The sequence below is a fragment of the Diadema setosum genome, chromosome 12, assembly GCF_964275005.1.
Source record: "Diadema setosum chromosome 12, eeDiaSeto1, whole genome shotgun sequence".
In the NCBI taxonomy this organism is placed as follows: Eukaryota; Metazoa; Echinodermata; class Echinoidea; order Diadematoida; family Diadematidae; genus Diadema; species Diadema setosum.
The window spans coordinates 33184682-33197851 of record NC_092696.1 but is presented as its reverse complement, the minus strand read 5'-3'; the positions used below and the strand labels follow the sequence as shown (position 1 = coordinate 33197851).

Here is a 13170-nt window from a genome sequence, read left to right as displayed (position 1 = left end):
GGACTGATTTAACTTTCATGTGACATATTGCTCCTGGATATGCCCAAATATCATTCTTTGAATTTGCTGAATATTTTTAATCAAACATCACATTTGAATGCTTTAGTGTGAATGGTAAAATTTAGGTCAGAGCCATAAAGTGGCAGAACATGGCTTGCAACCATCTTGACTGCATCACTAAACCCACAAAAACTCTCATCAGTTAACTCCCCCACATAAGGTCAGAATATGTGTTGTTGGTCACCACTAATTTTAAGTTTGGGGATTTTCTGGAACTAGTCATCCTGTCTTGTGTAAATTTGAAAGAATTTAGAAGCATGGAATCAATTGAAAGTAGTGTTTCTAACAGATTTTAGAGTCCCATGATTTTCTGTAAGTGTTCTATGTTTATATATCTGTTGTGACACTGTAACTGATTTTTTTTTTATGTGGTTTGACATTGCACCCATATCTGTTTCACACCATATGATTTGAAGTTTTGCATGCACACTGAATGTTTGAATACCACTCATCTCTTCAGACTCACTTTGGCAGATAGTGCGCAGAAAATCCCTTCAAGAGACATACTTCTGAAATTGAGACGAAGCACAAAAAAAAGAAAGCCCATTTCTTTGTGATTAATAGTCACCCTGTTAATGTGCCAAGTGAAATCAAAAAAGTAAAATTTAAATCCTTTTGAGCTGGTACATTTGAATTCTATGCTTCCACACCTACAGTGTATGATGCAGAGCAATTAATATTTTTGACAATTTGGCACAAATCGCTTGTTTCTTTCTTCTTTTTTTAACCCATTGAGGAGGAGTTGATTTTGCTATAACTCACATTTCCCATAGACTCATAATAGTCTTCAAAGGGTTAAATGTATGGTGATGAGTGTTCAAATATTCGCTTGGGTTTTCTCATAACAACTTCTTTGAGTTCTTGTTGTTGTTTTTGACATGCACTCTTTTATGTTTGCCTGCACTGTTTTTGTTTTAATCACTTACTTTCATCAGACATGTCAGTATGCTGAAGGAGCGAGCCTTGACTGTGGAAGAGAAGGTATGCTGGAGTCTGAATACAGTCCAACCTGTGTACAGTGGCCACATAAAAGGTGGACTTTATAGGAAGGTGGTCTCTGCAGACAGGTCGCCAACTACTATAAAAGTGGAAATTTTCATGTGTAATTTTTCAGTGCAATTTTCGAACATTTCATGCAACCAGAAATTAGCACGAAAATGAAACCAAGTGAATATTTTTGCTTGCCATGTAAAGCTATGTAATTTTCCAGTAGTTGATGTCGTGATTCTGCGGAATTAAAAACATGCGAGACTCTTCTAACCCTGCCGAGAGTGAAAACATTTTTTGGGCGAAAATATCCACTTTTACAGTAGTTTGTGTCATGATACACTTTAGCGAGACTTATAGAAAGTACTTCTTTGACCCTTTGTTATTACACTGTGGTTATTGACTGTGACTGTGAAAAAAATGAAATGAAACCCGGAAGTGGCACCAGATAAATTAGTTGCCCCCCCCCCCCCCCCCACCTTTACAGATTTCCTGGATCTGCCCTTGCCTACCTTCCATTGATAAACATTTTTTTCACATTGTTACCAAGAAATCAAAACAGCTTAAAGGGAGTGTACAGTAGTGGTTGGGGTGGGAATTCATGTTTTGAACATTCCCAAGTGAGATAATGAGAAACCTCTCATGAAATATGAAGAGCATGTAATTTTAAGAAGGATTCAACGTTTATTTGATGAAAATCGGTTTTCACATGGCTGAGATATCCAAAAAAGTGATAGTAATAAAAGGCGACAGGCCACAACTTTATTAGGATCCTTTGTTCCACTTTGTTTTTGGATATTTCAGCCATTTCAAAACCAAATTTCATCAAATAAACTTTTGATACACCTTAGAATTGCATGCTCTTTGACATCTCATAGAGTGGTTTCTGAATATCTCGCAGTGTTAAAAGCTAAATTCTCAACTTGACCAGAACTGTACACACCCTATAAACTGGAGAGTGACTGTGCATGAAAGCTTGTTTCTTAATAGGGAAAGTATTTATGAAAGTGGGGTTCTCAGGGAACAGTTCATGCACAGTAGGGTTTATCATTCAGATAATTTAGATAAGTATGAAACGGGCATGTCTGTTACTCATATTTGCATTGTGTGTGTGTCATTCAACCTGCCATCCCTTTCATATAGCAGCACTGTTCCTGAATGGCTAAGCTTTTATGTATAACAAGTTAGCCTCTGAATGTGATTGAGCTAATAGACCATCATGTGTCTATATAAATGTTCCGCAGACCAAGCCCAAGCAACAGCTGGACACCAAGGCAAGCCTGCCCTCTGCTGGCAGCATTTCAGACAGGCTGCAGCAGCTTCAGAACAACTTGAAGAAAGATCAGGTGAGGAGCCTATCAGAAAGGCACCATGGCCCAATTCACACCAGAAGTTTAGGCTCCGGCCTAAAGCAAACTTCAGATACATTGTAGACACATCAGAAAGGCACCATGGCCCAATGCACACCAGAAGTTTAGGCTCCGGCCTAAAGCAAACTTCAGATACATTGTAGGCACATCAGAAAGGCACCATGGCCCAATTCACACCAGAAGTTTAGGCTCCGGCCTAAAGCAAACTTCAGATACATTGTAGGCACATCAGAAAGGCACCATGGCCCAATTCACACCAGAAGTTTAGGCTCCGGCCTAAAGCAAACTTCAGATACATTGTAGACACACTTCCCACATTCGTGTGGTGGTGTGCATTTATTATCAATGTTTCATCACGTTGCGTTTTTGCTTGTAGTGCTTGAAATTCTCCAGGGGCTTTTTTTCCAACGCCTATCACAAAAATAAATTTAAGTCTCTGTGCGTTTGGAAGGTGGGGAAAATATAGAAATTAAAGGAATATTGGCTTATGATGCTTGCATAGTAGTTGTCCTAATGATTCATGCCCCAAAGATGTGCCAGATCTGACCTTACAGCAAAACTTGCCATTACTGTGGTGTCCCGGACATGCAGGCCTATGGTGAATGCATGATATTGTAACAAACTGGCACCTACTGCATGCATTCAGCATACATGTGCACAACTTGGACACCACAGTTAGTAGCGGGTGTTCTGCCCGGTTGGATCGGCCTATAGAGATGGGAAATTCCACCAGGATATCCGATTATGTCGAAGGAAGACTTAACCTGTTGAGGACGAGTCCCGAGTATACTCGGGCAGGTGTCTATGGGAAATGCGTGTTGTAGCAAAATCAACCCGTCCTCAACGGGTTGATAGACCAAATTAACAAAAGCTGTTCATGCAACACTCAATGTGAAGTACATGTACCACTATTTACTTGGTTGTTTTCAACCACTCTCCTAGTCTAAAAGATTAATCCACGTTTTCAAAAGTCTGTGATTCAAAGTTGATTGCAAACTATTGTTAACTTGGAACTGTATTTAACTATACATTCCCCAGAGGAGTATAATGCAATAGATTTCATTTTTGAGATAAAATGTTAAAGACTACTAGGTGAAATCTGGGGCTAGGCCTTGAGTCCACAAAGAGAAGAGTTCCATTGCAAAATTTCATAGTAAACTCCATCATTGATAATTTAAGGTTTTTGTGACTGAAGCTGCAAACCCCCCCCCACCAAAAAACAATGATAATAATAAGAAAATAGATGAGATATGCTTGATCATAACATCTAGAATATTCCTTGTTATGTTATAAGTGAGGTATTACTGAAAAGTTTTAATTTTTTTCTATGATTATGATGATGGACTTAATAATAAATCTTCAAAAATGGCACTTTCTGTACGAGCTGAAATTTTCGCGTATTGCTACTAGGAGGACATTTTCACGTGTTGTTAATTTCCCCGTTGCGAGGTCTAACTGTACTTATCTATTCGCACGTTGTTATTTTCGCGTGTTGTTATTTTCGTGGTTCAAAGGCGATTCGCGAAATTTGCGAAAATAAAACCACCATGAAAATTTCAGCTCGTACAGTAACCGGTTATGCAATTAATCTTTTCAAGTGTTCCCACATGTCCTCAACTCAATTATAAAATACCTTCACTTTGCCTTGCTAGGAGAATGCCGACAAGAATATCAAGAAGGAGCCGATCATGAGAACGTTCAGCACCCCGGAGCAGGTTAAGGAGGAAGTGGAGGCTAGCAAGAGAGAGGTGGAGCGCTTCCGGCAGCAGAGGGTGAGTTTTGTGCCCCCTTGTTCAGAACTTTTGGGATATTAGGAGGGTTGCCCTGAAAGAGTAAATGGAATACTGTAAAGGTGGAAATTTTCACGTTGTTCAAATTTTGCACATCAGAAGCTAGCACTGAAATAAAAGCACACAAATATTTTTGCATGTCATATGTTCAGTAGTTAATGTCCCGATTCTGCGGAATTCACAACTTGTGCAATTCATCTTCCCCTGCCGAGCGCAAAAAGTAACTCGGACGAATATATCCACTTTCACAGTGTACTGTAAAACCGGAAACTTTCGCAAATTGCCACCAACATTCAATGCCTTATCTAGAAAAATACTTCTTTTCCAATTGTCATGCAACAAATTGCCACCAACATTCAATGCCTTATCTAGAAAAGTACTTCTTTTCCAATATGTCATGCACTTTACTTCCCTCAAATCTTGGCTCCCCTCAAAAGTTACAAAAGTTTCGTGAGCACGAAAAGTGTGGCAAGCTAACTGATTGAAGACTAGTTCAGAGTACATGTGTACTTGGGCTGGTGTCTATGGAATACGCATGCTCTACCAAAATCAGCTCACCCTCAATAGGTTAAGCTATGCACTTACGTAGCTGTAAGTGACTGGGGATGTAAGGGGTTAATGACAAAGGTTTGGTCCAACTTGTGTCTGGTTCAAGGAGGAGAACCGCAAGAAGCGGGAGGAGGAGCGTCGGAGGATGGAGCAGTACGAGGAGGAGCGTCGGAAGCGGGAGGAAGAGGAGCGTCGCAAGCAGGAGGAGGAGAGGGCGCGGCTTAAGAGGGAGAAGGAGGAGAGGGAGAAAGCCAGGCAGGCAGCCACCAGCGTTAACTCCTTCGCTTCCCCCGTCAGCATCGGCGTGAGTGTCACACTAAGGCCCGAATTCATGAGGGTGATACAAATGAAACCATGGTTTAAACCATGGACGAAAACCATGGAGCGCCAAGTGTCGCACGGAATATTTCGTTACAAAATCAGTCATTTCGTCATTGAAATTATTATTTTGTAACGAAATGACTGCGTTTTGTAACTAAATGAACATTTCGTCCACGAAAGTATAATTTTATTAACAAAACGGTCATTTTGTCAACGAAATGACCAATGTTGAGACAAAATTTTCCGTGCGACACTTGGCGCTCCATGGTTTTTGTCCATGGTTTAAACCATGGTTTCATTTGTACCACCTTTGTGAATTCGGGCCGAAGGGTTTTGATTTGACAGAACTACGTATCACAATTTTTTGACATGTTTTGTTTTTTGGCTTATTGAGTTTTTCATAATATCATGCTCAATATATTAAGAAATTATGTTATAACTCTTTGTCATTTAAAAAAAACCAAAACTCAAATATCAAGGTTTTGAGGTGAAAATGATGTCAGTGAGCTTGCAGAACTAAGTAACTGCTATAGTAACGTAGTTTTGCCTGATCCTACTCCTTCATTGAGGCAGCTTTAGCAGCTGGCAGAACTACGTATCTCAAGTTCCGATCCATATGCGCGTGTCGTATTTGTACACAATCTATGGGATTTTCATGAGCAGGCAGAACTAAGTATCTTTTAATAAACTTAGATATGTGGCAGTGAACATGTATTTTGAGTTAGATAAAACATGTATTTTGAGTTAGATAAAACATAAAAGTTTTCTTTTTGTTATAGAACACAATTCAAAGTTATGTAAATCACTGTATGTTAAATGGCAGGCATTTGAACTTTAAACGTGAATATCTCGAAATCGCTTAAAACGAGATACGTAGTTTTGCCAGATCACGGCCGACTAGTTTCCCATATTTGGGGGGGGGGGGGGGGGGTTGGCAGATGGCATGCAAAGGCTTAATTCTCTGAGTCTTCGAGTTCTTTGAACAGGACAATGCAGTACTTGCCTGACAAGTTGTGATCTGTTGTATGCTCCAAGATTTCAAACGGTCAACAGTCATGTGCACTTCTGGGACTTTACACTATGTTTCTGATGACCATTATTCAATATTCCATCAATTATCATGTTAATAGGCTTAAAGGGGATGGCTAGTAACTGATCAGTGGGAATCAGTGGGAATGCTGGGGGATGATTGTTCCAATCCTTGTGGGATTCATTTAAGAGTACATTATATATCTTTTGTTGTGTGAAAATTATTTGCTTCAGAATGGTCTCATATTCAAGTAATGTGCAGTTTAATGTTTCCAGGTTAGCATGCCTGCACAGTGACGGGGCGATGGTTAACTGGCCGTTAAAGGAAACCAAAACCCAAAGAGAAATGTGGATTGAATGAAAGCAGCAACATTAGTAGAACACATCAGTGAAAGTTTGAGGAAAATCGGACGATCGATGCAAAAGTTAAAATTTTTTAAAGTTTTGGTGTTGGAACCGCTGGATGAGAAGACTACTTGAGATTATGACGTATGTGTGGACAACAATATGAAGAAAATATAAAGGGAATTCCACAAAAATTCACTTTTCTAGCTTTCTAATTCCCTTTATATTTTCTTTATATTGTTGTCCACACATACGTCAATTCCTCAAAAATTCATTTTTCATGAAAATTACAAATTCCATCAACTTGATACTGACATAGTCACTGTATGTTAAGGGTAGCAATTACTCCCCCTGCTTTCTGAAAGCAGTTAGTCAGGTGCTCTTTCATTAAGCTAGAAAGTTGAATTTTTGTGGAATTCCCTTTATATTTTCTTCATATTGTTGTCCACACATACGTCATAATCTCTAGTAGTCTTCTCATCCAGCGGTTCCAACACCAAAACTTAAAAAAATTTTAACTTTTGCATCTATTGTCCGATTTTCCTCAAACTTTCACTGATGTGTTCTACTGATGATGCTGCTTTCACTCAATCCACATTTCTCTTTGGGTTATGGTTCCCTTTAATGATCGCGCCGACACTGTACAGGCATGCTAACCTGGAAACATTAAACTGCACATCACTTGAATATGAGACCATTCTGAAGCAAATAATTTTCACATAACAATAGATATACATAATGTAGACTACTCTTGAATGAATCCCACAAGGATTGGAACAATCATCCTCCAGCATTCCCACTGATTCCCACTGATCAGTTACTAGCCATCCCCTTTAAGGAAATACTGTGCAGAAGAGATTAGATAGTGCACAAAAACTGACGAATTGAATTTCTGATGCATTGTCAAAAATACTCCTTTTTCGGGGAGGGGGGAGGGATGAAGAGTATTCAGGATATGTAGAAATATTTCAACTGTAGTTCTTAACATTCTGAAAACTGTTATCGGGAATTTTATATTTGTCCAAGTATATCTCTGGACCTCTATCGTAAACCATGTTGTTTTAGAGCTTCAGATGATGGAACGTCTTTTCATCGCAGTGTTGCAAGGAGTTGGGGTGTTCCAGAGGAATTGCGCTCACCGCTTTCCGTATTAGTTCTACAGGTTGTAGGTGCACAGCCTCGCCGATTTTATACTCCACAGGGAGTTGATGAGCACACTTTTGATATGTCCTTGTCATGTACCAGTAGTGGGGATAGTTACGCATTGCGAGGCACATTGAGGTGAAGTGACGTAACCCTATTACCACTTTATGTTAATACAGAAAGTGGTCTCCAAACAAAAGGCCAAGAATCGCGAGGATACCATCGCTGAGCGTGTCCCGCCGCTAAAGATCTCCAGCTCTACGTCGGATGCGGAACTACGCGAGATCGCCAACGACCTGTACAACCGGCTCAAGACCACCTATGGGGACATCTTTGACCTTGAGGAGAAGAGGAACAGGAATGAGTACGATGTAAGAGATCATCCTTACCCTCCACCACGTTTCTTGCATGCTCCGTTCTTCAAAGTTTCAAAATGAAATTCATGTCAGTGATCTTGTGAAAGTAGGACATTTTTTCACTGAGGTAATTTTTGTACATTTCTAGCAACATGAAACTCTTGTTGAATTAGAAACACACTTTTTTCTTACTTTGTTATATGTACCACCAATATGTATTTTGATTCCACAGAAATAAAAATCAAGTGATAGTAAGCTTACTAGGCCAAGCATTTAAAATTATTTGTTCTAGAATTTCCCCTTTAAAGTAGTCCCTGGAAAAAGACTTGTATATTTTCATGTACAGGCATTGCAAATAGGTATCAACAGTTTTTATATCTCTTGTTCCTTTTGAACCCTACATGGGTGTGGATGAACTGTATAGAAAATAGCAGCATAGCTTTATGTAAGCATGAGCATATTACATTTAATTTACTAGAGTGTTTTAAACCATTGCCTTATTTGAATACCCAGGATAGATGTTTCATTTGTATCTCTATGTTGTGAAACAAAACTCATCAAATTTGTCATTGTTTTAACTTTTTTTTTGTGTGTGTGTGTTCTACAGAAAACTGAGCTGACAGAACGTGTTGGATACTTGAAGGCAAACAAGTAAGCTTCAAGATTTAGTTTTTTTTTTTCACGGCTCTTGGTTTTTTCTTTCTTATGTTGCTAATCAGTTATAAGGGGTGTTGCAAGAAAGTTGCAATTACTTGCAACTCCCCCATATCAATCTCAAATCCTGCAGTTAATTTCAAATTTGCAATTAATTGCAAGCTCCCTTTTTGCAGCGGCAACTTGTGATTGAATGCAAGTTGCAATAGATCTATCTATTGCAAAGTTTGCAATAGATATTTACGATTGATTGCAACTTAAACTTTCTTGCAACACCCCCATAGACGGATAGTAGGGTAGGATACTTGCCTATCTCAGGGTATGTTAGTATTTTATTTGCTTGTAGAATTTTTGTGGTAATCATCTGTACATATGCATCATCTACATCAATTTGCTGTTCAATATGTTCAATAATGCCCCCTCAATGCTCAGTGATTTTTGTTTTGTTTTTGTTTTTTGCTAGGAATATTTTCTTGAGTGCCACAGAAAGTGATGATTATCACTTCCTTATTGTCCTCGCAGGAGAAACTAAAGAAACAAAAAATTGTTCTGTGTATATTCCTGTCATAAAAAAGATTTACCGAAATTGTACCCTATGATGCTTATATGATTGATAACCTGACCATGGTTATCTTGAGCATTATATCTTGCTATGTGTTTGAAGGTTTGCATGGTGAAGTTAATTAGGAAGAAAGATTTGCGGTGACACCATGTGTATGTAGTCCTTAACCGGATCGTAGTTTGGAAGAAGAGCTTAGAAAGAGGAGAAGCGAAGAGGGAAGCGACATATGGGGGTTGTGAGGAGGGCAAAAAGTGAAGAGTGGGAGACAGTAATGGGCTGGAAGTTGAAGTTGCACTAGTGGAGACAGTAGAGAAAGGAACACAGAGAGTGGTAAGGAAGAATAGTGTGAGAATCAAGTAAGATGTTTGGACATCGTTAGAAGGGGAAAGATGAAATAGAAGGGAGGAGGAAGAGGAAGGAGTTGAATGTTGGAGAATCATGGAGATAGGGGAGAGCAGTGAAGATTCATGAAACCAAGAGGAGAACGAAGTCGGCGAACAGTGTGGCTATGGAATGCGAATGAATGGAGAAAGGACGATTAACAGAAATAAGGAGGGATAAGTAGAGGAGAGGTGAGAATATGCGGAGAGAAGGGAGAGAGAGAGAGAGGGGGGGGGGGGCAATGAAAAGAAGAAGAAAAGAACAAATTGAAATTCAAGACGTAAATTAGAGGGAGCTAGTGTAGATCCTAGAATTAAATGCTGCTGCGGAAAAGAAAAATAAATGGAGAGGAAATTGATGACAGTTAGATCCCGAAAAGGTTCCTGTGGGAGAAATGCAAAAATGAGAAATTGAAATAAGGCTAAAGTGTAGACCTGAGGAGAGAAGACAAGAGAAATAACCTGTAAAGAAATGTGTAAATTAAAACTAGTGGTCCTGAAAAGGACCTTTGGGTTGTATGGAAGGAAGAAATAAAAAGAAAAGAAGAAAGAAGAGAACAGAACAGAAAGAAAAGAAAAGATAAGTAGTGTAGAAACAGACAAAAGTGTAAGAGAGAGAGAGAGGAAAGAGAAATGAAACACTGAGTAAAGGTGCACAGCTAGTGAAAGTAGAGCAAGAAGTCTAGTTATATGAATAACTAGGAGAACCGAGGAACTTGACGTTTCGGGCAGGTTGACTGTCCTTCGTCAGAAGTGAAGCGTGATCTGACAGGAGGCGGGGTATATATGGAGAATGCGGACCTAGATGGAAGAGGTCGGTCGAGGCGGGCTCGCCGGCGGGCTGAGCGTCGGCTGTTGGTGGAGTGTTGTGGTCGTTGATGCGTTCTATTGTTCTTGGAGTGTATTAGTGGCGGAGTACATCTGTGAGGGCTAACTTGGCTGTTAGTAGGTCGTGGCCGGAGATTGGAGTCCGGGTTAGTAGATGGGGTGGACGCCGGTGGTGTGAATGAATTGTGTCGGTGAGGGCGTCTTCTGGAACCAGCGATAGGTGTGGTCGTGAGTGGAAGGCGCGGTTGACGTCGTGGGCGCTGTTGTGAAGAGGTGGGGGAAGAGTTATGAGAGGAAGAAGTAGAGGGGGGAATGTGCCGTGGAGAGAGTGTGTTGTTGTCATTGTTGCTGTTTGATTGTTTGTTGATGAGAGGAAGCCAGATGTTGTTGATGTGGAGTCCAGTATCCTGTGTAACAGAGTCGTGTGTGTGAATTTCTATGGCTTCTCTGATGCGTCGTGTGTTCCAGTTTTTGATGGATGTGATGAGTTTGCTGTCTTCCCAGTTGATGCGATGTTCCGACTGTTGAGCGTGTTTCACGATGGCTGACTTTTCCCATTCCGAACGTCTGTAGCATGTTTTGTGTTCTTTCAGTCTGGTCTCTAGCGATCTCCCTGTTTCACCTATGTAGACTTTGCCGCATTCGCATGGGATACGGTAGACACGTGGTTGTTTGTGTCTGGAGTGCTTGTCTTTGTGTGAGTGCAATGAATTGTGAAGTTTGTTGGAAGATGTATGACGGACCTGGATGTTGGCGGACTTGAAGATGCGTTAACGGCTTGTAGTTTGTGCGAGGTGGCGCCGAGGTAGGGAAGATTTACAGTTGTGATGGGCTGTTCCTTGGCTGCTTGGTTGGGATGAGAAGGTGCTTGAGTGTTGATTTTGTGCTTGGGGTATTGGTTGATAGTGGTGAGTGTGTCTGTGATATGTTCGAGTTCTTGTCGAAGATGTTCTTTGTCGCTGATTTGATGAGCACGTCGGACGAGAGCGTTCGGTACTGACTGACGGACTGCTGGATGATGGAAGGAGCGGTAGTGAAGATATCTGTCTGTGTGAGTGGGTTTGCGGTAGACCTGGTGAGAGAAAGTGCCAGCGCTGATCTTTGTGACGAGAACATCGAGGAAGGGGAGAGAATGGTTGTGTTCCGTTTCCACTGTGAATGAGATGTTGGAATGTTGTTCGTTGAGGTGTGTGAGGAAGTCGTCCAGTTGATCTGCTTGGTGTGGCCAGATGGTGAAGATGTCGTCGACATACCGGAGCCAGAGTGAAGGTTTGTGCTGTGCCGTGGCTAGTGCGTGACTTTCAAAATGTTCCATGTAAATGTTGGCAATGATCGATGAGAGGGGGGAGCCCATGGCTGCGCCTTGTTGCTGTTTGTAGTGTGTGCCCCTCCATTGGAAGGAGGTAGAATTGAGACATGTGAGGAGGAGGTCGTGTATCTGTTGTGGTGTGAGTTGTGTTCTGGAAGAAAGAGAAGGGTCATCGGTGAGACGTTGTTTGATGATGTCACAGGCTTCGTTGACAGGAACGCTGGTGAAGAGTGATTCTACATCAAAGCTGACGAGGGTGTCTGTAGGGTTGATAGTAGTTTGAGAGAGAATGTCAATGAAGTGTTTGGAATTGTTAATGTGGTGTTCTGTGTTGCCAACGAGTGGCTGTAGAATGCCTGACAGGTGTTTGGCTGTTTCGTAGCAAGGGGAACCTCATGTAGAAATGATGGGGCGGAGAGGCACTGATGGCTTGTGAATTTTGGGTTGCCCGAAGAGGATGGGACATCTGCTGGAGGAGGCACGGAGTCTGAAATAAAGCTGCTGAGGAAGGGCATTTGATCGGTGAAGTTCGAGGAGCTTGGCGTCTTGCTAGTGTTACACAATTTTAACTCTTTATGTGTCATGTTCGCACGTCCGCCTCAGTCGAAGGCGTGCCAACTTCGCATATGAGTGTATTTTGCTCAAACGTACAATTCCGCCCAAACCGATCGATAAATCGCCAAATGCCGCAGAACAATGAAAGCGTTTCTCCCGCTTTCGTTCCTCTCACGTATAGCTTGCATCTTATGTAGTGATTGACTAACAAGCAGTGTTCCCTAATGGATTTAGGTGTGAATTCTAAGTTTCTGTCACTGTTTTGTGTGCAATAGTCATGCCTTTAGAGTAAGTTAGCTATGTGAGTCTTTTGAAAGAAAAACACATCATAGATTTGTCATACACGTTACATCGTAGCAAAGCTGGGCATTTTCTCTACAATTTTACTCCTTATATGTCCAGCTGAACAAAAGTCTATAGAAGTAAAATAGATTTGAAATACAGAATGTTTTCTCAAAGCATGACACCATTGGTGTCTCAGAATAATGTGGCACCAGGGGGTTTCCACAGTGACACATAAAGAGTTAAACAAAGAGCCATTGTTTGAGGGAATGATTGTTATGAATGTCGGAAATGGGAATAAAGAATATTAAATATGTATCATGCTGTTGTAACTCATTATTGTGTAGAAGTTCTTCCATTATTTACGAAAGTTTGTCTTTCATTTCCTTTCAGGTCGTCGCCCATAGTGAGCACTGGAATGTGAGTTCTACTCTTCTTGTAAGGTTAAATACGAGAAATTTCATATTGTGGGTGTGTGGCTCAGTGGTTTAGATTGTGGACTCTCAGTTTTGAGGTTCTTGGTTCAAGTTCCCCAGGCAGCAGTGGTTGTTCCTTGAGGCAAAGCACTTTATCCTCATTGTCCAGACTGTCAAAGGGGATTTAAAATGCTGTTTGTCCCATTTTAGCTAACTTGCTCACAAAACACTTTT

At 40.8% G+C, this 13170-nt stretch overlaps 1 protein-coding gene across 1 annotated transcript in view; it reads left to right on the top strand.

Moving 5' to 3' along the window:
- Positions 1-13170, top strand: part of LOC140235899 (uncharacterized) — a 60645-nt gene that overhangs the window by 45216 nt on the left and 2259 nt on the right. Inside the window, exons 10-16 of the mRNA XM_072315889.1 lie at positions 996-1041; positions 2292-2393; positions 4070-4189; positions 4863-5060; positions 7774-7965; positions 8558-8601; positions 12914-12940. Of these exons, the coding sequence (XP_072171990.1) occupies positions 996-1041; positions 2292-2393; positions 4070-4189; positions 4863-5060; positions 7774-7965; positions 8558-8601; positions 12914-12940 (729 nt within the window). The remainder of the gene's footprint in view (positions 1-995; positions 1042-2291; positions 2394-4069; positions 4190-4862; positions 5061-7773; positions 7966-8557; positions 8602-12913; positions 12941-13170) is intronic.